The sequence below is a fragment of the Astyanax mexicanus genome, chromosome 25 (assembly GCF_023375975.1).
Source record: "Astyanax mexicanus isolate ESR-SI-001 chromosome 25, AstMex3_surface, whole genome shotgun sequence".
NCBI lineage: Eukaryota > Metazoa > Chordata > Actinopteri > Characiformes > Acestrorhamphidae > Astyanax > Astyanax mexicanus.
The window spans coordinates 7071146-7098324 of NC_064432.1; the positions used below are offsets into that span (position 1 = coordinate 7071146).

At 37.6% G+C, this 27179-nt stretch overlaps 1 protein-coding gene across 9 annotated transcripts; it reads left to right on the forward strand.

The window, feature by feature from the left end:
- Positions 1-222: 222 nt before the first annotated feature.
- On the forward strand, positions 223-27179 carry kdm4c (lysine (K)-specific demethylase 4C). Of its 9 annotated transcripts, none has more exons than XM_022681734.2 (22): positions 223-366; positions 2679-2850; positions 3576-3751; positions 5937-6051; positions 6701-6894; positions 8156-8205; positions 8439-8542; positions 9592-9729; positions 10099-10292; positions 10580-10773; positions 10916-12516; positions 12949-13063; positions 14774-14955; positions 16982-17177; positions 18524-18600; positions 18977-19032; positions 19139-19247; positions 20553-20741; positions 21627-21797; positions 22216-22335; positions 23994-24093; positions 24967-27179. In XM_022681734.2, the coding sequence occupies exons 2-22, from the start codon at positions 2707-2709 to the stop codon at positions 25158-25160; spliced, it is 4419 nt and encodes a 1472-aa protein (XP_022537455.2). In that variant the 5' UTR covers positions 223-366; positions 2679-2706; the 3' UTR covers positions 25161-27179. The 9 variants fall into 9 exon arrangements, with proteins under 9 accessions (XP_022537455.2, XP_022537459.2, XP_022537460.2 ...); XM_022681738.2 differs by having other exon boundaries at positions 23994-24086; positions 24919-27179; XM_022681739.2 differs by having other exon boundaries at positions 23994-24086.

Sequence of the window (27179 nt, forward strand, 5' to 3'; positions counted from 1 at the left end):
TTCTCGTTTCTTGCTAATAAATGCTCTAAATGACAATATTTTGATTTGGAATTTGGGAGAAATGTTGTCCATAGTTTATATAATAAAACAACAATGTTCATTTTACTCAAACATATACCTATAAATAGCAAAATCAGAAAAACTGATTCAGAAACTGAGCAGTAAATCCCAGCAGCGGTAGATAGATGGCAACAGCCCGGCTGAGGGCGGCCGAGGGGCGGCGAGAAGAAGCGCGGGGAGTCGTGTGGGAGCGGACGGCTGTCATGAAGTAGAGACACAACAGCTGGGCTGTTTAAAGGGATTTAAGCGCCTAACAACAACAAGCGGGCGAAGAGCAGAGCGGGCACAGCCTCCACACAGCGCCCGGTGAGAACTTTACCACACACGGGCTCGTTTTAGCGCCGGAAAAAGCGCTGCGGAGCCGCTGGAGGTGCAGGACTAATGCGCTTAGTGGAGAAATTAGTGTAGATAAGTACGGAACGTTAGCTTAGCTTAGCTTAGCTTAGCTTAGCTTATCTTAGTTAGCTTAGCCTATTTTAGCTTAGCTTAGCTTAACTAAGCTAACCTATACAGCGCTAGCTATAGCTATGTTTCTCAACCAAACACTGCATTTTATCACGTTTTGAAAGGAGAATAAATGGGGAAATTGTGAAAAACGCGTTTAAATTAATAATTAATCTCGTTTTACTGCTTTTCTCACCGTTTCTCCTTTTGTATTCTAGCCAGTTTTAGCTTCTAGCTAAATTCAGCTCCTGGACTTTGCAGATCCGCACCGGGATTTTGCAACAACTGCCAGGGCAGCCCTGCTGCAGCCGAGCTGCAGCAAGCCTGCCCAGGCAGTTGGTGCAAAATCCAGGAACGGATTTTTTCAAGTTCCCGGATCTGGATTCGCCAATCTCTGAGGCCCTGCAGTTTAAAAAGCCCAGCTTTGTGGAGCTGAAGATCAAGTTCTGCTGCTTTAAACTCGATTTATTAATGTTTAAACAACCTAGAATAGCTCAAAATCATTATTAAAATGATTTAAAGGTCTTCAGACTAAATCAGACTAAAACACATATTTTAAAATGCTTTAAAATGTATTAAAACACATCATAAAACACTGTTGTTGTTATTATTAAGGAGCTAACTAGCTTACTTTATTTAAATAATAATGTTAATTATTATTTTTAATGATTTAAAGGTTTTTATATTATTATTATTATTATTATTATTATTATTATTATTATTATTATTATTATTATATAAAATTACTTCAAGGTCTTCAGAATAATTTGGAACTTTTTACATTTTGAAATGCTTTTAAATTTATTAAATTGCCATAAAACACTGTTATTATACAGAACTAGCTATTAGTGGACCAGCTTAATTCAAGTTTTCACACAATGTATTTCAATCTAAATTAAGCATGCATTAGTAAGGCAAATTACGTGGAAATTATGTTAAAGAAACATTGCAATTTAATGATTTAAAGGTCTTTAGATACACATCACATTAATTTGAACCTTATTAAAGGAAGGACATACCTTTTAAAATGCTTTAAAATGTAGGTTGTGTTTTAAAGGCTAGTTTAGCTAATATATACTATAAGCTATGTTAGCTAATTACTGTATTAAATCATGTTTTAATGTCTTATTTAGCAAGTTAAATTTTAGTATGATTGACATTAGTTACACATGTGAAGAATCTTTTAATTATTTTAATTAATCTTTATTTTTTAAAGAATCTTTTAATTAATCTTTAGATTATTTGGACCATTTTAAAGGAAGAACATATATTTTAAAATGTCATAAAACACAGTTACTTTTTAGGACTAGTTAGTAGTGTGAGTGTGAGTCTACTGAGTTGTCTTATTTAGCCAACATATAATGTATGTTCTCAAGAAAGTGTAAGAATATTATATTGCAAGACAAATTGACATTGGCTACAAAAGAAATTAATAGGGAATTATAGGGAATAATTAATAGGGGATTTTACATCAGTAGTAAAGACCAGGTGCATTTTTGGTGTCAGAGTCTTATTGTTATTATTATTGACTTATTTGACTTTGAGTTTTTTTTGTGGTTTAAAAAAGCTCTACTATGGTTAAAACCTGAAATACTTTATTAATAGAAGTGTATGTCAAATATGTCAGATTTTAAAAATAGATAAATAAGGAAGCTGCAGACTTTTTATTTAATTATTTTTTTTTAACTATAAAGTGTTAGTCGACTGTAGTTATACAGCCGGCATCGCTTTTTTCTTTTCCAACATACAGTATATTCGTCAGCAAGCATCAGAAATTTGTTTTTTTTCTTCTTAACACTGAAATATTTAATAAAGGATATTTGGATGTAATAATAAAATAATCAATGTAAAATCATTACAATGGGTTTTATTTATATTCAAATGAAAAATGTTTAATTGATGTTTCAGGCATCGAGTAAGACATTCTTATACATTTTGCAGACATTCTGCAAACAGCAAAAAAAAATAAAAAAAATACAGATTCAGCATATTCCCAAAATTTAAAAGAAGGGTTTGCTCACTTGGCCAGGTAAATTTCTTCAGGAAGGAAAAAAAACACATTTTTGTAATGTTTTTGGATAGGCCTGACTCTTATACTGAAATACCTGAAAAAAAAAAACATTATGCTTTTTAGACATTCAGTCCTTTTTAGAAGTCTTGCTCTGTTTGTTCAGCAGGTGGTGCTACAGTAAGGAGGGCAGGATGGCAGGCGCCGGGGCAAACGCCGCCGTTAACCCCTCCTGTAAGATCATGACCTTCCGACCCACCATGGAGGAGTTCCGGGACTTCAACCAGTACCTGGTGTACATGGAGTCCCAGGGAGCTCAGCGCGCCGGACTGGCCAAGGTGTGTTTGATGTATTGAAGTATTTTGTTAATACTTATTAATAATAATAATTAATAGTAATTAATATTGTATAGGCTGATGTGTCCCAGTCTTGATTATGCACTACACCTGCCCCACTGATGTTGCTGTTTACCTTCGGTTAAGTTCTTAGTTTAAACGATCCTTGATAGTTATAAACCATCTGAAAAACGTCTCTTATCTTAAGAAGGGCTTGTTAAATAACATGCATTTGAATGGATTGCAACATAGATTTGTGAGATGCGCTGTATTTTTACTGAGCAATTTGTAATGAAGTACTTACTAACCTACAGTTTGGTTCACATGTAAACTTAAAAACAGGTGGTCACTTTCTTTATTATTATTCTCAAGTTTAAAGTGCATTTTTGTTACAGTACATTTTGTTTATTACATTATTTAATTTGTTACAATATTATTATTTTATACAAAATCATTCTCAGTAAGTTACTGTTGTTTACAGTAGTAGACAGAAGTTTACAGATTTTTGTATTTCTATTTTCTGAATGTTTAAAACTCTTGTCATTACATGAGCTAAAACTTTGATATTTATATTGTTGCAGTAGTGTGTTCTTAAAATTAATAAATTGATAAAATTCAGGCCAGTGTTTTGTCATATTGCCAAAAATATCGATAGTTTAAAAATACCCTGAAATATTGTGATGATATGTTAGTGTTTAATTTCTCATGATATTTTCGATTCCTCACAGGTGATCCCGCCAAAGGGTTGGAAGCCGAGGCGTAACTATGACGACATCGACGACGTCATCATCCAAGCGCCCATTCAGCAGATGGTTGCAGGCCAGTCGGGGCTTTTTACTCAGTACAACATTCAGAAGAAATCGCTCAGCGTTCAGGAGTTCCGCAGGCTCGCCAACAGTGACACGTAAGATATAATACTTTTATAATAATTTTATCCACGCTTTATTTTTTCTCCATATTATCCATGTATTTGTGCAGAGATTAATTATATACAGTAAAAAAATGTCAGCTATAAGTCTCTCTGTTTCCGTTGTTCAGTTTCACTCAAAACATAAACAAAATAGTAGTGATTACCGTATTTTTCACACTATAAGGACCACTTAAAATCCTTAAATTTTTTCCCAAAATATAAAATAATCATATACCGTATTTTTCGGACTATAAGGCGCACTTAAAAACTTTTAATTTTCACAAAAATTGACAGTGCGTCTTATAATACAGTGCGCCTTTTGTATGGATTTTACTCGTCAGGTTGTAAGGAGCAGTAAACACACACTCCGTGCAGCGTTATAGAGAGTTTCAGTGCTATACAGAGTCCAGAGCCGTGCAGCTCCGAGGCTGGAGCAGCAATAGCATTAGCTAGATGCTAACCGCTAAGCTAGCTAGCTTATTCACTGTTCAGAGATCAGTATTATCTAAATTTTACTCGTCAGGTTGTAAGGAGCAGTAAACACACACTCCGTGCAGCGTTATACAGAGTTTCAGTGCTATACAGAGTCCAGAGCCGTGCAGCTCCGAGGCTGGAGCAGCAAATAGCATTAGCTAGCTTATTCACTGTTCAGAGATCAGTATTATCTAAATTTTACCCGTCAGGTGTAAGGAGCAGTAAACACACACTCCGTGCAGAGCCGTGCCGCTCCGAGGCTGGAGCAGCAATAGCATTAGCTAGATGCTAACCGCTTAGCTAGCTAGCTTTTTCACTGTTCAGAGATCAGTATTTTCTAAATTTAGCACTTTTAATACTGCTGAAGCAGTATTATTAGAGTTAGATGCTAATCGCTAAGCGTTCACCGTTCAGAGGTGAGTTATCGGCCTGTAAGTCTGTGCTGCTTTGCCTGGCTAGCATTAGCTAGATGCTAAGCGCTAACTCTCTCAGAGGTGAGTTTTATCAGCCTGTAATCTGCTTGTTTACCGTGTTAAAACAAGCTACGGGGGACGAATCGCTAGCTAATATCTCACTGTCTTACCAGAACACGCAGGATTACTCAGTGTAACGCTGTCGTTTAAGTTTGTGTTAACTTTACTAGTTTAGGTGACTAGCTAGCGTGCTAGCGGATAGCTATGCTAACGCTGGTGCAGCAAGCCTTAGTGGACATCTGGAAATCTAAGCTTACTGTAAATAAACTGAAGCACGTTACTCACCCAAATAAACAGTTTTCAGGAGAGGAATCTGTGTAGATTAATATCCAGCACTCGTTTGACTTTGAAAGAGCTAACGTTAGATTTGTATACTGAGACGCTCCACCGGCAAGCGACCACCCCCGGTGGGGGAAGGGAAACATGGCGCCACCCCTGTTCACTTTGATATAGGCACCCTTTCTAGTGTCACTTAACGCGCCTTATAATGCGATGCGCCCTATGTATGGAAAAATAGCAGAAAATAGGCGTTCTTTGATAGTGCGTCTTATAATACGGTGCGCCTTATAGTCCGAAAAATACGGTAATCGGGTGCACCACTCCACTGAAATGTGCCGTTATAAGGGTGAGTTTTCAGTGAAGTTTCTCCAACACTAAGGCTAGGTGCAGCAACAGCATTAGTATTAGATCCCGCTAGCACTGTGGTCAGCGGCTAAAGCTAATGCTGCTGCACCCAGCCTTAGTGCTGAGGAAACTTCACTGAAAACTCACCCTTAGACAAAATATTGGAAATCTAAGCTTACTTTAAATAAATGGAAGTGCCTTTTTCACCCAAATAAACAGTTTTCAGGAAAGAAATCTGTGTAGATTAACATCCAGTGCTTGTTTGGCTTTAAAATAAATAATAATTATTATTATTATTTATTTTTTTATTTTTTTTTTAAAGAATGACAGTTTTGTATACTTAGCCGCTTCCCTCAGCTTTCCCATTAGAAGGGAAACGTGGCGACACCCTTGCTCACTTCAATGTAGTGTCGCTTAATTCTAGTGCGCCTTATGTACAAAAATAGACCAGAAAATTGACGTTCACTGATAGTGTTCCTTATAATCCGAAAAATACAGTACTAGTAAGTAATCACTGAATTCTTGAGCAACCCCAATAAAAACAATGTTATCTTGACTGGGAAATCATTTGGCCGTTCTCTTGACGTTTGGTTGATTTACCTGTGCAGGTATTGTACTCCACGGTACCTGAACTACGAGGACCTGGAGAGGAAGTACTGGAAGAATCTGACTTTCGTGCCACCGATATACGGTGCAGATGTCAGTGGAACACTTTATGATGAGGTAAGAACTACAAACAAGGACCAGGTGCTAGGCTAGTTGCTGATAAAGCCTGGAGCTTGTCCACTGTGTCCTCTTACTGCCCACTCACTGCCCACTCTATTAGTGAATCATATGTAGTTCATATATACCATGTAGATGTAAAGTCAAAGACTTAAGCTTGTCTGTTGCTGTGCATTTGGATACTGTTGGTTGAGCAGTTTCAGTTCAGCAGTAACTGTAAGGTGTTTAAGAACTCCAGCAGCACAGCTGTGTCTGCTGTTTCAAGTATACAGTGTTCAGTACTTGTTTATAACATTTAAAGAGTCTTAGGGTATACTCACTCTAGGCATGGTTTGGTTGAATCGTGACAAAGAGAATGGTTCTGCCCCCTCCCCTAGTCCCCCACTGGCCTGCACTTACACTATGTTTAAACAATCCGTGCCCAAGCCCGCTTAGTTCATTACTCAGTGCTCAGTGGGCTTGCCGGTGTTGTGCTGAATTCGACAACCCCACCGTGAAAAGCACCCTCTCTAGTGTGTCTAGTTCGAGTACAACCCTTAACAAACTTCCTAAAGAGGTGTAGATAAGCAGAGCGGACCTGAGTGCATCAGTCGTGTATTCCCAGGGAGGTGTTCTATATTGTATCTCTGTTTGTTTCTGCGTTTGAAAGGGTGTAGAAGAGTGGAATATCGGCCACCTAAACTCCATCCTGGATGTGATCGAGGAGGACTGTGGGGTCTCCATCCAGGGCGTGAACACACCTTACCTGTACTTTGGCATGTGGAAGACCAGCTTCTCCTGGCACACAGAGGACATGGATCTCTACAGCATCAACTACCTGCACTTCGGAGAGCCCAAGTCCTGGTAAGAAATCTAAATTTTGCTAAACAAATGAAAAGTACGGGCTGAGAATTGGGCTGTGATTTTTAATATTTTGAGAAAAACTGTACAAAACCTCATTTAACATTATATTTTGGGCTGGAAATGCTCATCAACTTATGCAACTAACTAAATTCTGAGGTTAACTGTATTAAAGGTTTGTTTTATTTGAAACGTTCGGCTTAAAATACTGATTATCGGAGGCATTTTACTATTTTCTAAGGTAAACTAAGCAAAAACACTACTTTAATATAATATTCTGGACTGAAATAATGGTAAAGAGATGTGTTTGACTATATTCTGAGGTAAAAAATTGTTAAATTATTCCTTTAATATAATATTCTGGACTGAAATAATGGTAAAGAGATGTGTTTGACTATATTCTGAGGTAAAAATTTGTCAAATTATTCCTTTAATATAATATTCTGGACTGAAATAATGGTAAAGAGATGTGTTTGACTATATTCTGAGGTAAACATTTGTTAAATTATTCCTTTAATATAATATTCTGGACTGAAATAATGGTAAAGAGATGTGTTTGACTATATTCTGAGGTAAAAAGTTGTTAAATTATTCCTTTAATATAATATTCTGGACTGAAATAATGGTAAAGATATGTGTTTGACTATATTCTGAGGTAAAGTTTGTTAAATTATTCATTGAATATGATATTCTGGGCTGAAATCTATGTGGTTGACTAAATTCTATGACATGTTATAAAACGCCTTTAGATTGATATTTTACAGTACTGGTGAACATTGTGTGATCTGTCATTTTCTAAGATAAACTGCATAAAAAACACTGTTGATTTTTATATTTTGGCCTGGAAATACTGGTGAAACATTGCTAAATTAATCCTTTAACATGATATTCTGCACTGGAAATACTGTTGAACCAATATTATGTACTATATTCTGAGGTTAACTGTATAAAACACTCCTTTAATTTGATATTTTGAACTGGACATACTGATCAACCTATCAGACTATTTTCTGAGGTAAACTTTGTTAAATTAATGCTTTAACACAATATTCGGCACTGGAAATACTGTAGAACCTATGCGATTATTTTAATATGATATAACAATTTCCAATTGACTTTATTCTGAGGTACTGTATACTGTATTGGTGTTTTGTACTAGAAGTACTTTGGTGTCTTAACATGATTCTCGTCATATGTTTTAATTATTGTACATTTTAACAGGCTAAACTTTGAATTAAATCAATTGCTTTTTTTAATCTTTCAGGTATGCTATACCTCCAGAACATGGGAAGAGACTGGAACGATTAGCCACAGGTATACCTGCTACAGTATATCTGTTTGTTGAATTTGTTTTGTCACCATTCGTTTTTTATCGTAAATACGTAATGTTTGCTCCTCACGTTTGTGAGACCAACACAAGAACACAAATTGTGAGATTAGACTCATTATTCTTGTTCCACTTCAGAGCTACAGATATACCAAAATAAAGTGTTTTATATTAAAGCTGGATTTAATGATCATGTCCTTTTGTGTTTTCCTTCCTACAGGTTTCTTCCCCAACAGCTTCAAAGGTTGTGAAGCTTTCCTGAGACACAAGATGACTCTGATATCTCCCTCTGTGCTGAAGAAATACGGCATCCCGTTTGATAGGGTAGGCTGTAGTTCTTTTTTCTTTTTTGTTTTCGATATTTGAGATAGAGGATGTGACTTGATCTCTAATGCTAAGGAATCTATAATGCTAAATTTGAGGTATCCAGACCTTGGCTCATAAGAGCATTCAGCTACTTTATGGTGCATTAATTGCAAATTTTCAGCTGTGTTCCAACAGCTTGTTTAAACTCCTTAAAAAAGCAATACCTGTAAAACTGGAATTCTGGGGCTGTTGCCCATGAGCCTAAGGTTGCACCCTGTCTAATGGCAAATATTCAGGAACGTTTGTTCCCAATAGGGCTGCAGCTATTGATTATTTTAGTAATTATCGAGTACTCTACTGAAAAATCGATTCGATTAATTGAGTAATTGGATAAAACATATTTGCTTGCCTAAAGAGCAATTAAAATACACAAGAGAAAACAAGATTTTTTTTTTCTTAATAATGAATGACCAGTTGGTTTAATTTTTATATTCGCAACATACATTCACACATTGCAAACACAAATAGAAATAAATACCACAAGTAATAATTTAATAATTAATAATTGAATTAATTAGGTTAAATTATTTTCAACAAGGATTTCTTGTAAGGATCAAATATTGGACATTTAATCAATAATAAAGGCATAAACATTGGCTTTTTGTTGTGCATTAGCTTCTCAACAGCAGAGACTTTGTCAGTTCAGAACGGATGAATGGCTAGCGCTTAGCGGGTAATGCTAATACTGCTCCAGCAGTGCTAGCTGGGGTTAGAAGCAGCTTACCGGCCTATAGTACTCACCTATGAACGGTAGAATGGCTAGCACTTAGCGGGTAATGCTAATAGTGCTGGAGAACTAAACTCAACTCTTGTATAAAACTGCCCTTCAGCAGAGTGGGTTTACTGATAACTGGTAAAATTCTTACATAAGACGCACCGATGATTTTTGGGAAAATTACAGTATTTTAAGTCCACCTTATGTATGAATTTAATGGTATGGATATTAAACATTACCTACATTTACATTACATTTATGACTGACATTAGTTGTGTGTACGTGTGGTCAGATAACTCAGGAGGCGGGAGAGTTTATGATCACGTTTCCGTACGGATACCACGCTGGCTTCAACCACGGCTTCAACTGTGCTGAATCCACCAACTTTGCCAGTGTGCGCTGGATCGACTACGGCAGGGTCGCCACGCAGGTATAAATTACATGCACTTGTACATGATTGTGAAATAGTATTTCTATAAGAGTACATTTACAGTTAAGCACAAATGCACAATTCAGTGTTCGGAGGAAAAAGAACAATGCTCACCAAAACCCCAACCTAACTGTTAAGCGTGGTGGCGGGAGCATTAAGAGAACAACTGTTTGTGTTCTGTGTTATTTGTTACGTTAGTTTTGCCTATAGTTTTAACTATAATTAAGATAAATTATCAGACCATGTTTTATTAGTAATTCAGACACTTTCAAAGGAGAAAAAGTGACTTTTTCTTCAGAAGATTACTGAAAATAAAATGTTAACTGAAAAAACATAACTTTTCAACATGTCTTTTCACTCTCCACACAGTGTACATGCAGTAAGGACATGGTGAAGATCTCCATGGATCCGTTTGTAAAGCGTTTCCAGCCGGACCGTTACCAGGCCTGGACGCAGGGCAAAGACCCCTGCATCATAGACCACACACTGGCCACGCCCAGCACAACACCTGAGCTGCAACTGTGGCTCCAGAGGCGTCGCAAAGCACGACCGTCCACTAAAAGGTCTGTTTTTGGTCTTTCCTACATGTTTGTGATAAAGTATATTGGCATCTTTACCAGAGGAACGTAAATGTGTGATGGCCAATTTGTGTGACTGCATTGTGCCAGGTGTAAAGTTTGGTGGAGGAGGGATTAAGGTCTGGGGTTGGTTTTAGAGATCATAATCTTTGTAGAAACAGTTTGGGGACAAGCTCCTTCCTATTCCAACATTTTCAGTTTGCTTTACTTAACATATTCAGCAGAAAGCGAAAGACTTGAGACTAGAGATTGTCCTTCTGTTTGCTTCATAGCAGTGTTCACCACCCTCGCACGCGCTCCAAACGCCTGAAGACCGTGCACGAGAGAGCTGACGTGGCCAACACCTCTGGGGAGGGGGAACGCCAAACAAGCAAAAAGACAGGAGGAGCTCTGAAAAATAAGGAATCGAAAGGGGCCGGGAAGCAGAAAAAGGACTGCAAACCCCATGGTGCATTTCATTACTCAGGTTGCACTGGGATGACTTTTCATTATGAATTTCACAATGCTTTGATTGATTGATTAATCTGTTAAAATGTAAAATATAATACAATAATTCAGAATTTCTAAATTGATTCCAAACTGCATTCCTTTTTCTTTTTTTCTTTCAGGCCTTACTGGTCAATGTCGACAGATTTGTGTCGTCAAGGTCACACGTGTAGAAAGTGACTTACTGGCCCAGTCATCTAGATGTCACAAAGCCCTGCCCCAAGCCCCGCCCCTTGAATCTGCCCCCTCTCAGGACACGTCTTCCTCAAACCCGCAGAAGTCTGTAGCTGATGGACTGGTAACTTCAGACGAAGCTTTAGAGAGCCAGGCATCCTCCACTGAGAACATTCCAGACTCTGCCATGGATGAGTCTTTGGGCTCAGAGAGAACTGTTCCTTCAGAATGGTCATTCGTTGCCAAATCCCCCAACCGTGAATCCCCCTCGAAATGTGTCCCAACCACTGAACAGTATCAGGCTTTTGGAGCCAACCTCAATGCAACCAGCACAGCAAGTGCGGTGTCGGCGGGTGACTCTCTCAAAGGCAATATGGCTACAGGTTCTCAGCTTCGCAGCTCTGCAGCAAAGGCACTTTATAAAGCAAATCCTTCTTCTTCAGATGAACTCGGACCTCGTTTTGGAACTGTGTATGGCGCCACTTCTTCCGCCGACATGCCTCTACTGACTCCAGAGTTTTCGGGAGAGGAAGAGGGAAGGAACCCCCTGAACTTGACGTCCGAAATGCCCGCCTTGACTCTTGCAGTCCAGTCCACTGAAGATACACTCCAGTCCGGCAACCCAAACCAGTCAGCTTCCTCAGATCTGGTGGTCCAGCCAGACGCAACAACAAAAACAGCAGCAGTAGCAGCAGCATCTTTATCATCATCATCATCTGCTGCAGTTCTATTGGATAAAGCTGATAAAACTGGGACTTGTTCTAAAGCACTTTATCCCGATTGGTGTTCCAACCCATTCCAAGAAGATGGTAGCCAGTTGCTCGTCCCCAGCACCAAAGCTGGTAAGAAACAGACAACAGCTGAATCCCTCTCTCAATGGCAATTTTCCAGTAAGGTAGCCAATCAGGGAGAGGGACGGGCTGGAGCTTCAAATGTCTTACAGCACTCCACAGGTCTTTTTGGGTGTAGCATTTCCAACGTTAATACTTGTGCACTTTCTCAGTCCAATCAGTCCGTAGAGTCTCCGAGCACCTCAGCAAGTCCCCAAACGTCTTTACGTCCACAGCACACTGAATCCGTTTCTCCTCCTTCCCTGAACCTGTTCGAGGACTCCAAACCCTTCTCCTCCAACATCTGGAGGAACTTCAACGCCCAGAATCCCGCGGTGCTGATCGAAAGCCTGCAACCAAGCTTGGCCGAAAGCGACGCTCACGACCAGCTGCCTTACGCCATGTGGGCAGAGTCTCGCTGCCAGCAGGTCAAATCTCCAGACCCTCCAGATTCTCCAGAGAGGGCCCTGACCTGGGCTAACCTGGAGCCCAGCTCTCTGCACCCTTCTGGGGCAGAGATGACCGCAGAGCTCCCTCTGAAAGATGCTCCTGACGATGAGTTCAGCTCTCGGGGGCTTCAGAGGACCGAGGGCGAAGGGTCCGAGCGAGATTCAGAATCAGGAGAAAGAGAAGATGACAGCAGCAGCGAGTCCAGTGAGGAGAACATGAGCGAGACGGAGTATGGGGCTTCAGGCTTGGAGCCGGGAGAGGTCTGTCCGGTGAGTGCTGAGTGATGATATATAAACAAAGTATTTTCTATATTAATTTCACTGAATGAAGTGATAAACCAACACAAGGTAGCACATAAATGTGTAATAAAGTGGAATGAAAATGATACGTTTTTTACATTTTTAAATAAATATAAAATCAGAAAAATGTGACGTGCAAAAGTATATATCAAAAATAGAGATACCATTTTCTCTGGTTATAGCTCTGAGTCTTTTGGGGGTTTTTCTCTACCAGCTTTGCAGATCTAGAGATTTAGCCCATTCTTCTTTGTCAAATAGCTCAATTTCTACCAGGTTGGATAGAGAATTCATAGATAATCAAATTCTGAGTCTGTTTTAATGTCTTTTAAGTGACCTTTACGTTTAATCTGTAGTGCACACTCGTTTTTTTACACTGCGTTTCTCTCTTTCACTGTTTCTCAGTATCCTATGACCCCAGTGAAGAGAAGGACTGCTAAGAGTTGGCGTCACCCTCTGAGGAAGCCAACAGCTAGAGCAGTCCCCAGCGCTGTGAAGCAGCAGGCCAACAGTGACGATGGCAAGTTGATAAATAATACTGTTATTGTGTCTTACACACACTGATGGGTGTGGTGGTCTGGAAGTGAGGTGTGTTTAGGTACATTTCTGGCATGTTTTTATCTTGGCGGCGGGAAATACAGGTGCGCTATTGACTGATCAAAACCCCGACAGCAGTCAGCAGTCAGCCACTCAATCCTATCTTAGCCATTTTGCACACACACACAACCCTGCTTGTTACACACACAAATAAAAAAACAAGACCCTAGGAATGGGAGTCAGATGGCATGTGATGATACGGTATTACCCACCATAACAATGTCATGGCATTTGTTACTGTTACTGAAGAGAATAAAATACTCTAAATAGCCTAAATAATCAAATACTAGGGATTATGGATTTATTGGTGTCAGTTTCACACAATTTTACAACCAGTATTCTTCACCCAGCTTTACTCTATTCATTTGATTATAGCGCCACCATGTGGAGTAATGAAGCAGTAACTTTAGTAAGTCAAATTAGGGGGTGTGAGTCTTAGAAAGGTTAAAGCATCTAATTTCCTATAAAAATATTTAACAAGTACAAATATATTTCTATATTTTTGTAGCTAAATATCTCAATATGCATCTCCTGCCTCTAGACTATAAACTCAAAGTATCAATGTATCACAGCCTGAGTTGCTGAAGGAACTGTTCACCAAAGCCTTATTTAATCTGGCTTAGTTTTACTTGGAAGTAGCTGTAGTTTAAGAGATCTAGAATTGATCTGATCAATCTGGCAGTGTATGTCGTGTCTACACTTACCTTAAGCAGATGGGCTTGGGCATACACACTCCGGTATAAGTTGCGAAGTGGTATCTTGTGAGTAAGGTTGATCACTGGCCTGAGGGAGACCTGATAGTAGGTGCCAGATGGATGGGACCTTTTGCTTTCAAACGTTTTTTTAGGGAATTTAGTTAGTTGTAGTGGTGTACTGGTTCGTCCGGTATATTAAAACCAGCACTGCGTACAGCTGCATAGAACAGCACCGCCAAAGAAGCAGATACAGCTTGCTAACTAACGCTAGCCAGTTAGCATAACAAGCTAACACACTGTAGTAATAGTAGCTCAGCTCTGTGGAGTTAAACGCTCGTCTCGCTCAGTCCTGCCTGGAGAGAAACGAGAACACAACTTTATCTGAGGAGCTCCTGCTGCTGTTCCTCACTGTATGAGTGTTTTTATCAGAGTAAAACAGACAAACAACAGCAAACAGCATTTATTCAATCAGAAAAGAGGGGAAAGGAATTTGAAGGATGATGATTTTAATACAGATTGAACTGAATTTATTTGTTAACTGGAGAAAGAAGGGAACTGTGGCTGATTTAAATACTGTAATGTCTCTAATGCCTTCAATAATAATGTATTGTAAATTGATATAAAATTTTTGACTTACTTGTGCAATAGAGCTTCTGAGAAATATTTTTTTAAATACATTTAGAGGTATATTTTAGGTTAATTTATAGTGTTTGTGGAACTATTTAAAATATTACGTATGTCTTTTAATGTCTATTGTTTATTATTCAGCTGCTTCTTCTGCTAATTAAGTCTGATTTCTACATATATTGTGTAATTTTGTGGGACAAAGTAGACCCAGTAGTAACCAAAGCTTTAATTTAAAGCCTCAGCGTTTTATATTATATGTACTCCTAACTGTGTGTGTGTGTGTGTGTCTGTGTGTCTGTGTGTTTTATTAGAGCCCACAGAGGAGTGTGTATCAGAGGGAGAGCAGCAGGAGGCCGATGCCTGGGCCAGACCTCTGGTTCATCTGTGGCAGAACAGAAAGCCCCATTTCCCCTCCGAAAAAGAGTACAACAGCACTGCAGCTAAAACCCCTCCACACTGCGCCGTCTGCAGCCTCTTCATGCCCTACTATCAGGTAGCACCACTGCAACACATTAATGCAGCACACAGCAGTATGAAGTACTGTTTAAAGTACTTTTTAAACCAATTATTCCAATTAGTATCCAGTACATAAAATAGTAGTCACTATTTTAGCAGCTGGTTTGGTAAATTGGAGCTTAATGATGGTAAATAAGGTGAGCTGGGGATGGAATTGAACTCAGATGATCTTAATTCTGTTGTGTTTTTTTTTTTGTACTGTATTATTCTTTACTCAGTTTACCATAATTGTAACTAATTTTGGTCTTTTTTTTACTTTAACCCATTTTTATCCTTCCCTACTGCGTTTACCGTGAACTGAAGTCAATTATTGCCTTTTTTACTGAATGAACCTGAATTTAACTCATTTGTGGTCTTTTTCACTGCAAAAGTCAATTTTGTTCTTCTTTACTACATTTACCATGAAATTAACCTTTTTTTTTTTTTTTTTTTTTTGTATTTACTATGAAATGATAAAAGGTTTGTACCCAGACGTTGTCCAATGTGGACCCAAACCAATAAACTACAGAGAAGGATTTAATTCTGACAGTGTTTATTTAAAGCGGCAAAACTTTTCTTGTTTACACTGCAGCGACACGGCATCGCTCTCAGTCGCTTTCTCCGCCTTTCTCTCGCCGCTTTGGGGGGAAAGACCAAGCAGTTTATCTGCCACCAGCAAGAATGTGTAGAGTTGTAGTTCAGTGCTGTGTATGAATGAGACGCTGTTCTTTTTTTTTATCACTCTGTGAACCCTGCTAAAACATCCAGTTCAGAACCAGCTGGCCCACCATCTGTTATTTTACAAAGGGGTCTCTTGAAGCACAAAAAAATCCTGTAAAAGCTGTAATCAGCCTCTCCTATCTCAGCCTCTCCTGTCTCACTCTGTAGTTCAGTCTGTGGTGTGTGTGGTGAGGAAGCCCTGTCCTCATGGCGCTGATTGGCTACTGCCCAGCGGAACTCGCTTCTCATTTGCATAAAGTTTAAAATATTTCAACTTTTTGCCGCTCGCTTCGCCTCGTTCGCGCCACTACCGCTCCCAGAGTTCTCTGTTCTCTGCCACCGCTCTCCATAGAAAACAGTGTGAGGCTGCCCCAGACCGCTGCCCCAGTGAGTGAATTAAGACGCGGCCTTTATAAAGAGATAGGGAGGCCGAGAACAGGCGGAAACTAAAGACACGCCGAGCGCGAAAGAGGGACAGGGGAGGATGTACACAATATCTGGCCAGAGAGGCATTTTATTATTATTATTATTATTATTATTATTATTATTATTATATATTTTTTTTCATCATAATTCAAACAACCTCAGGGGTCAGATGTTTCATACAAAAAATGTCATAAATTATTACATTATTATAAAATATATATAGTAGGGGTGGGCAGTATGGTCCTTAAATAATATATCGTTATCGCAAAAATACCATGAAATATCGTGATATTTTGCGATATGACAAAACACTTAAGGAAAATAAATATTTTAAGAATACACTACTGCAACAAAATGAAAATATGAAAAATTAAATGTTATTATTGCATACGATATGATATGGCACACCCCTTACTAAGGTATTAAAAAAAATCAATGTCAATGATCCAGAATGTCATGATATTAATACTACACTTTAAATATCTACATGTATCCAGGATTAAAGTAAAATAAATGGTACTGGACAGAAATAAGAACAGTGTGAATTATTCTTTTGCTAAAAACAGTAAAAAAGTAGAACCCTGATGTGATAATTAGGGGTGGGTGATATGGCATGATATTTCAGGGTATAATATCGTACACGATATTCAAAAATGTTGGCGATATTTTATATAAATATATATATATATATATATATATATATATACGCACATACAAGACATGGCACTGAATCATAACACAAGTTAACATTGGTGACGGTCCGGACTTTAAACTGACAAAATTTCTCCAACTGGACCGTACTGAATTCTAATTAAATACCCCTGACCTAGAGTTTCTACAGTTCTAAAAAGTGTTAACAGTTTGCTCTGTTTCCACAGCCTGAGGAGAGGTCAGATGAAAAGGAGGTTACGATGAGGGCTGAAGGAGAGTCTCAGGGAATGAGGTCGCGCCCCCTGATCCCGGAAATCTGCTTTGCTTATCGCGAGGGCTCCTGTCCCCCAAACACACTTCTGGAGGAGGATGGGTCCAGTCCCCTGGTGTCCTGCAGCCGGTGCTGTGTGCAGGTTCATGCTAGTATGTATCTGAACGCATCACACATACTTACATACATACTTACTTACTCATAAACACTGTTAAATGATTGTTAAAGGAGAAATCTGATGTGAAATGAACTTGGGTTGTAGTGCAACATGATAACAAGTATTAACGTTTGAGGAGTATCCCAACTTTATTAACCCCCAGCATTCCAAAATGCAGCGCTTTTAGCTGTTGATCCCAACAGGTTTACAATGCTAGTGATTGGGGCATAGTGTTACCCATGAAAAGAAATCACTTAATTCTGTGGAAATGCATGAATTCCAGCTGTTCCAGCTGAATATTTTTCTCTGAATTAATTTTGAAATCTGTTGCAGTGATGATAAACATTATCATTAATCTGTTTTAATGAAATGTGTGCTTGGATTTGCTCTTTACAGATCTGTGTTAGTTTTGTCATGTGATCAGAATGATGTGTAAATATGTTAAAAAAAAAAAAAAAAGTGTTGAGAAGGGAAATAAGTTTTGAATAAAGATGTAGATGTAGCTTACAATGCTAGTGATTGGGGCATAGTATCCCCTATAGGGATAGTGTTACCCATGAAAAGAAATCACTTCATTATGTGGAAATGCATGAATTACAATACCCAATTCTATCTATTCATTCACGCTCATTAGTTGACTTATCGCAACTTAATTTTAGGTCCATTTTACACCAGAGTTCTCCTTTAATAATTAGTTGAGATATTCTATTGAAAGTACTGGTAATCGATGTACTCTTATTGTAAAAGGTGTGTGTGTATATATATATATATATATATATTAGGGGTGGGCAATATTATATTGTATACAATATATCGTGACACAGAAATATCGTGATATTAAAAATCCATATCGTGATAATAGGACTGTTCTGTCTTAAAAGTAGTCTATTATTTACTGTGAAGCTTTAAGTGTATTTATTGTATAATTGTTTTAGTTTGCAGTTTATATGCATGCACTAAATATGCTGCAATATTTTTTTGCTGCATTATATTATTTTATGCTATATTATTTATTTTGCCACATTATGATTATTTTGTTATACTCTTATACTATATTCCTGAAATGAATTAAATATTTTTCTGTTTTCCTATATCGCCAAGTATATCGTTATCGCAAAAATACTCGGAAATATCGGGATATTATTTTAGAGCCATATCGCCCACCCCTAATATATATATATATATATATATATATATATATATATATATATGTTTAGTGTATTGTATAACCTATACAATGAGTATCAATATATCAACTAGTTTTGTTGAATATAAAAAGCAATGTACTTTTATGTTACGCATAAACAAAAATATCTTTTTTGCCTCTTTAAACCTATCCAGGTTGTTATGGTGTTGCTGCCCATGATGTCAGCCAAGACTGGACATGTGACCGCTGTTCATGTGGAGACGTAACAGCTGTACGTAATTAACCAGTAATTAAAAATTATATTTAAATAGTGAATCTTTTTTTTTTTTTCTTTAATTTAATCATTTATAACATTGCAGAGTAATTCGGCAGATATCTAAATATATATTTAATTTAAGAATTAAAAGCATTAAACTCTTTTCATTTACTAAAGTAGTCCTTATGTGTTCCTCGATAGTTCATTATTGATTTAATAAAAGAAAAGAAAAACAATTATGAATTAACATTAATGGAGGACATGTTTCCAAACTTTTGAGCTACTGTGTGTACACATAAGAAGTACTTGTCTATGTCCGCGTGTGTGTGTGTGTGTGTGTGTGTGTGTGTGTGTGTGTGTGTGTGTGTGTGTGTGTGTGTGTGTATTACAGGATTGCTGTTTATGTAACTTGAGGGGAGGTGCATTAAAAAGAACAACAGATAACAGGTAAGACCCTTAAATTGCGTAATCACAGTGAACTGCTCTTAATTCATTCATGTTTTATGTTGTAACATTATTATCATTAATCTGTTTTTATGTAATATTGTTGTAGATGGGCACATGTGATGTGTGCTGTGGGTCTTCCTGAGGTGAAGTTCGCTGATATAGTGAAGAGGAGTCCCATAGACGTCAGTGCCGTCCCCGCACAGAGATACAAACTGGTACATCTCTCTCACACACACACATATATATAAACACATATATATTATATAGATGTATTAAACACAGAGTGATCTATTTTAAGCATTTATTTCTTTTATAGATAATGATTATGGCTTAGAAAATTAGATTTTTATATAAGACCAATTGGTACTTTAGGCAGTGTGGGCAGTGTGCCAAATCCTGCTGGAAAATTAAATCTGCACCACCTTTAAAGTTGTCAGCAGAGGGAAGAAGCATGAAACATTGTGTGTCTCTCCACTCTTCCTTCAGACTCTCTTGATTTACAAATGAAATGTAAAATTTACTGATGATCAGTGATGGTTTGGAGAGACATGTCTGTCATCTGCTGGTGTTGATCCACTGTGTTTTATTATCAAGTCAGTGCAGTTTTGTCTTCCCACAAAATCTTACAGCACTTCATGCTTCCCTCTGCTGATGACAACTTTTATGGAGATGTAGATTTCATTTTCCAGCAGGACTTGGTTTTTTGTAATGCACTAATAGTGTTTTCAAAAGCATTCAATCCAGAGTAGGGAGGGAAGGCCCACTCCTCAAAAGTCTATATTAGCTTAAATAGTGTACTTTACTTATGTTTAATGCTATTGATAACTTATAATTGATCATTTTAGCCTCTTCTTATTTTGTCTGTATTGGAAAAATGCATTGAACTGAGACACTGAGTTTGGCAAATTGAGAATTAAGTATAAATACATTTCTACACTTCTTTCAAAATGTATTTTTGCACAGTTGGTACACTAACAATCTCTGGAAATGTAGAATATGCAGGTTTTAACTTATAGTGTCTTATATTTCGCAGTGCTGTGCTCTTAAATTTGCAAAATAAATGACTTAACCGAAATTAATTACCACTGCATACAACCATACATAGACATAAAAGTTCATATTAATGTTCTTATGACCCACAGTTGTTTGTAAATTATAGGGAATTTATTATACATCTTTTTACTCTTTTTACACAAGTTTGAATAGGTCTATGGGCTATAGTGTAGCCGTTTAAGGGCTCTGTCACTTTTATGCGAATTACACGTTACATTTACACGTTAGTGTTAATTTGTTCTTAATGGTAAAACACAAAGAAGCTATGTGATGTTTACTGTGACAAGAGCCCAAAACGTATTATTTGAAGGTACTTGCATCTTCCTCATCTGCTGACTTGCCACAGACAGTAGGTACAGATCCCTCCTTCAGACGATGTCTGCTGGCGGATTCTGCGGTGTACTGTCTGGGGTTTAAAATTAGCAGATAGAAACTGATCTATTGGGTCTCTCTCTCTCTCTCTGCAGAAGTGTATATACTGTCGTAACCGTATGAAGAAGCTGTCGGGGGCATGTATTCAGTGCTCCTGCGGCCGCTGCCCCACCTCCTTCCACGTCACATGTGCTCACGCGGCCGGCGTCACCATGGAGCCCGACGACTGGCCGTATGTAGTGTTCATCACCTGCCACAGGCACCAATCACGGAGCTCCAGTGCTGTGAGTATACTCACTGCTGCTGCGCTTCAGTCCCGCCCCCTATAGGTAAAGTCCCGCCCCTCACCTGTCAATCATGGAATCACTTCATTTCTTCTGAATAAGAACATCCGTTTTGCCTCTTTGCTCTACTAAATCCGTTCTGTAGCGTTTTCCATGGATTATGATCTTTTATGTTCTTTTTCCCATATGCTGTGTTGCTAAATCAGAACCATGCAGTAAACGACATGTCGTAATAATGTACGCAATAGTTGACTTGTCTTGTTAATCTTCCATTCTTGCACAAATTTTACAGAGCAAGTTAACATGCTGGTTCACAGGCCAATCAGTAACTATGTGTAAACTCCTGAAAGACAGGGTCCGAATGATCGCCTTAAGCCACGCAAACCCTTGACAGATATCTAGCGAGTTTGATATCTGGACTATCTGTTCATCAACTGCTACAGCCAAAACTATATTTTCTGCACTATAAAGAAATATTTAGAAACAACAATACTTGTATTTTAAGAGTTCAGAAATCAGTATTTGGAATCAGTGTCTTGGCATGCTCTCCACCCTCCACCAGTCTTACACACTGCTTTTGGGTGACCCTTTAGTTAAAAGGCTTGTGACCATCCATCTCTCTTACTCTTGATTACTGTTAATTTCAGAGATTTTAAATGGGGTTCAGAAAAACTGATCATTTTGAAGTGGTTTCTTAATTTTTTTTTTCCAGAGCTGTATAAACATTAACTGAAACATTTTAGCAATGACCAGTATTATTTCTTTCTATTTTTTTAAGTCAGGTTGTTTCATTACATACAGATTACTACAAATCAGCTGTACCCAGTCCTGTTTCAGGGTTATTAAGGTCAACGTTTAAGGGCTAACATTTTGTTTTTTCCTCAGAAAATGAAAGTGAGCCGAACGGAGCTGGCGCTGGGCCAGACTGTGATCACCAAACACAAGAACCTGCGCTACTACAGCTCCCGCGTCACTGAAGTAATGGCGCAAACTTTTTACGAGGTCATGTTTGATGACGGCTCGTTCAGCAACGACACGTATCCCGAGGACATTGTGGTGAGTAATTTAGTTCAAAATGTGAAACTTGTATATTTTATATATATATATGTATTAAACACAGAGTGATCTATTTTAAGTGTTTATTTCCTTTATTATTGTTGATGATTTTGGCTTTCAACCAATAAAAAAAAACAGAAATCAGTGTCTCAGAAAATTAGAACCCCTCTGAATACCCCTCTGCTAGCCCATGCCTGGCGTTAAATATGGTCCCAATAGGTTTGTATTGCACTTGTATGTGCTTTGCAGAGTCCTATTCTACAGGGACTAATCAAGCTGTGTCATCAATGTGTTGCAACTTAAAGTAGCTGAACATGTTCATTAAAAGGGGTCTATAGCGTATGTTGATATATTTGTATTATATTATATTGAGAATATGTTTAAATAACGATGTTCGTCTCCATCATACTCCACACAGAGCAGAGACTGTGCCAAGCTCGGCCCACCGGAGGTTGGTGAGGCTGTGCAGGTGAAGTGGCCTGATGGACTTTTCTACGGAGCTAAGTACCTGGGCTCTAACACCACGTATATGTACCAGGTAGGCAGTGTTGGACACGGTACTTTTTTAAAAAAGTAATTAGTTATAGTTACTAGTTACTTCTCCAAAAAAGTAACTGAGTTACTCCACTATAAAAGTAACTAGTTACCAGTAAAAATAACTATTTCGTTACTTTTGTGTTATTCGCGCCGTAAAAAAAAAAGAAAATAAATGATGTATATAATGATATTAAATGATATTATTTTTAGTAGAAAAATAACAAACGAAAATAAATCCAAAATGATGACAAAAAATATAATGTTTATTTACAGTAAGCTTAAGTTTCCAAATTTCTTCAGCACTAATGCTAAACCATTAGCATTAGCAGCTATCTGTTAGCGGGTAATGCTAATGCTGCCCCAGCAGTGCTACCCGGGGTTAGTAGCAGGGTACAGGCCGAGAATACTCCCCTCTGAACAGGGTAATAGTGGTTAGCGGCTAATGCTAATGCTACTTCAGCACCAGTGCTTGAGCACTAAACTGAGTCTCCTGTGTAACTCTGTTCTTCAGCAGAGTGGCTTTACAGCTCCTTAATACCTGACTGATAAAATGCATTATAAGGCGCACTGACTATTTTTGGGAAAATTAAAGGATTTTAAGTGCACCTTATAGTGTGAAAAATACGGTACTTCCCGCTAGCTAGATTTCTCATTCCACCTTAAATGGTACAACACACAGCTGCATCATTTAAGGTGGAAAAGAAAAATCAAATCATAATACTTAAAGGTATTTTTTTTTATTTTAGCTCCCCATCACAGAGGAATTTAGGAATATAGGACTATTATAATTAATTATGTATATAATTAATTAAAGTAAAATAAAATTCATGATTAAAGTCAAGTAGTTAACCCTTTCAGACCTGAATTATCTTCAGTGATGGAAAATAAAATGTAAGAATGCTGTTTTCTGTCTGTAATGCACAGAAAAGAAGACACTCTTAATAATCTACTTTAAAATGTATAAAGCAAATAAATCCAATTTACGAAAATATGATATTTTTAATTTTTTTTAAATGCCATGGGAGCCTGTGTGTAATAGTATATATTTTATATTCCATCCCTAAACAGTAAAAAAAAAACATGATTAAAAAGGGTTACACAGGAAATAAGGAGTAGGGGTACAAAAAAGAAACAGGATTGGGCCAAACACTATAGAAATATTATTGTTTTATAAATTAATTAATATCCAAAAAGTAACATCCCTAAAGTTTAAAATGAAAAAAGTTCTGAAGTTTAGAAAAAAGTAAAAAAAAAAAAGGACTATCAAAAAACAAAACTTGATTGATTGAAAGTTCTAAAATGTTAATTGTAACATTTAAAAAAAAAAAAATGTTAGCTGCGCTACTAAATCAATATCAATAAATATCATTCTTTTCCACATTTAAACATCATCTGGACATTCCAATGCCATTTAATCCCATGTTCAGCTGTTTCTATCGTTTTAATGTGAAGGAGACAGAAATAATTGGTGACTAATCGACTAATTGAGAAAAAAAAACATTAATTAGTCGAGTCTTAAAATATAAAATAATAATTAGTACAGCACAGTGTTGTAGAATGCGATTTAAGAAAATTTGCTTTAGTACCATTTTATTTGTGCACGTTTTAAACATTGAGAGAGTGTGTGTGTGTATCTGTGTGTGTGTGTGTGTTTGCAAGGTGGAGTTTGAGGACGGCTCTCAGGTTCTGGCTAAGAGAGAGGACATTTACACACTGGAAGAGGACTTGCCCAAAAAGGTCAAGGGACGCCTTGTGAGTTGTCAGTTGAGCTTTAATTTTTACCTTCACATGACACAGATATCAGAGTGGACAAAATATTGGAAACACCAAAAAAAAAAAAAAAAAATGATAAAGCTAATTGTCTCCTTGCAGTGATAATGCAGCTTTGATTTTTTTAACAGTTGGTGGTGGTGCTGGAGAAATCATACAACAAATAAACAAACAAATAAACAAATAAAAAGGGATAAAAATACAAATTTCTACCGAAGAAATGTCTGCGACAAAGTGTTCGAAATTGGTTACAATACAATGTACAATTTTTCATAGCTTGTTTTTCTGTCCGTCATAAAAAGTTTAAACGTTCACATTAACTGTAGGATTATTATTTTTTTTGGTGTCAATTGATTGATTAATCCAATTAATTAATTGATTTAATTAGTCACTTATTTGATGTGAAAGGAGTGAAGCTACTTTTTTAATGGCTAATTGTATGTATTTAAAATTGCCTTTTAAATACATACAGTTCCTGTTTTCAATTTATACAGAATGATTTTGTAAAATGAAACGTTTTAACAAACATTGTCATTTTAAAGAAAAATATAATAAAAAAAAAAAATATATATATATATATATATATATATATTTTTTTTTTTTTTTTCTCAGAAACAGTAAAGGCTAATAAAGGGTTGTCATACCAGGTCCCCATTAGTCAGCTGCTTAATGTTAATGTTCTACTGAGGTTTCCATTATTTTGTTCATTTATGGTGCACATTTGCTTCCTCGTAATTTAAGTTTACGATAAAATCCTTCCTTTTTTCGGGGGCTTATATATATGGATTTGTTGGTTGTGTGTATGTGTGTGTAGTCCACAGCCTCCAGCATGCGTTTTGAGGATGCTTTCTTCACCACGCAGGGCGAGAGGAAGAGGCAGCGGACGCCCAACTCTCGCTTTCAGAACGACTACGTCGCCCACCTCAGCCCCCGCGCCTGCCGGACCCCCGAAACGCGCAGCAGCAAAAACAACTGAGGAGCGCGAGAGGAAGATCGGCGGGGAGGAAGAGGAAGAGCGCGAGAGCGAGCGGGCGGAGCTGCGGAGGAACTGTGTAAAGAGTGTTTTTAGAGTTTAGAGTGAGAGAAACACTAATCGACGGAGTGCAGTATCAAGAGCTCCGCAAAACAACAGATTTATTTTTTTGTTTTTTTAAACATTTGTTCCGCGATCGTGTCTGTAACCAAAATCACTTAATTTTCGGGGATGGCCAAAATCCCCCCAAAAAAGTCAGGGACAGGACATTTTGTTTCCCCCCTCAGTGAATGTTGAAACATCTGAAGAATGCTTAATATTTCCAGATACTCTCTTCGTGTTTTTTTTTTGTTTGTTTTAGTTTTTTTTTTTTTGCTCTGAATTGTTTCCTTATTATTTTCATCGCACTTTAGATTGAAAGCTATTTTTGAGAGATTTTTTTCTTTCTTTCTGTCTTGTGCACTGTCCACAATCACTAACCTTATTATTAGTATTAACATTTAAGAGATAAAAGAAGTGCTAATTATGTTTAAGAAAAAAAAAAAAAAAAATCAAGAAACGATGTTGCTACTGACGTCCCTTTCCTCCGACCCGCTCCCCCCCAAAGCACATTTGGCCGACTTATGACTTTAATTCATCTTTGTATCTTATTTATTTGGATTTTTTTTCGTCTTATTTTTAGTGTTGCTCAAAAGCTGTAAAGAAAATTAAAGATATAATTGTTTGCCATGTAATTTGGATACTTTACCAGCGTCAGTGAAATTCTTTGTGGTTTCGTTTTTACGTTTGTTTAAACTTGTTTGAAGTTTAAGTTCTGCCAGTTCTGTGTTGGATGTATCAACGATTCCATCCGAACCCAAGGTTGATGTTCATGGTGTGCACCAAATTTAATGCCTGTGATAATCACAAAATGCTGTAAAGTATCATCATTGTTTAGGTAGTTGTGTTTACTGCCACTAGAGGTCAGCACTGCCCTATAGAAGAAGAAGAAGGAAAAAAAAAAAAAAGTCTGGACCACTGACTTCATCTCAACACTGATTACAGTGTTACCTGTATAAAACACATTAAATTAACAGACATTAAAAGTGTTTCTAACCAAACAGGAGGGCGTGGCTGAAGCATGACAGAAAAATAAAAAGCTTAAAAGATTAGTTTAAAAAGAAACCAAGGACACAAACTGAAGAACTGGTCATGGTCGTGTAACGTGTTCAGCTGTCAGGCTCTGGAACTCCTTGATGGCTCCTGTGATGCTGGAGAAAATGAAACCGAAACTTCATGTGAAGCGATTCAAACTTCAGTGCAGTCTATCAGTGTGGAGGAGCATGAACTGTTTTGGTGAGTAGAATGATTTCTACAGTTCTAACTGCCCTATCCGGACGTGATTCGTTTCTCAGGGGGTTCTGGGGTCATTTTCTCTTTCATCCAGAACGACCATGTGTGAGTTTTTCTCTGAATTATCTACTGTTTTTTTCTGAACCTTTTCGTGGCCTCCTGTAACGTTAGTCCCATCCAGACGCACATCTCTGAGTTTCGTCTTCTCTCGTTTAATAAAATAGCCTTTTGTCCACTGACGCACACCGTAATTACACTTTGGGTGCCATGCGTTCCCACGGAGATCCACGTAAACACAACACAACAGCGAGTGGAAATGGAGGAGCTACTGAACCTGATGTCATGTGACCGAGAGAGCCTAAAAACTCACTGCTCCTTCTCTTTTTTCAATTCCAATTGAGTTTGTTTTATCACTGAGTAGAAGTGTGAAATATTTTTCACAGACGTCCCCCTGAGAAACCAATCCCGTCCAGGTTCTTAAATTCTTAAAACGTTTTTTTTTATATACTGCTTATAGAACGTTCTGGGGACATTGTTGCAACATCACTTGAGCCAGAGTATTAATAAAATTAGTTTTTGGAATGTTACTTTCAAACATTTCCACAATATTAGTAGACATCTAGCTTTGAAGATTATGTGAGAAACGTTCTTAAAACGTTGTAATGCAACATTCCTAGAAGATTATTCCTGGAAACTTTTCAAAACAATGCAAAACATTCTTATATTGTTCACTGTTAGCCAAGCAAACGCTTTAGTTATGTCAGGGTCAC

Coding starts and splice junctions, on each gene's coding strand:
- kdm4c (XM_022681734.2), top strand. CDS start 2,707: ATGGCAGGCGCCGGGGCAAACGCCGCCGTTAACCCCTCCTGTAAGATC. Junction 6,895..8,155: donor TTCGGAGAGCCCAAGTCCTG/GTAAGAAATCTA, acceptor TTAATCTTTCAG/GTATGCTATACCTCCAGAAC. Junction 10,774..10,915: donor TGGTGCATTTCATTACTCAG/GTTGCACTGGGA, acceptor TTTTTCTTTCAG/GCCTTACTGGTCAATGTCGA.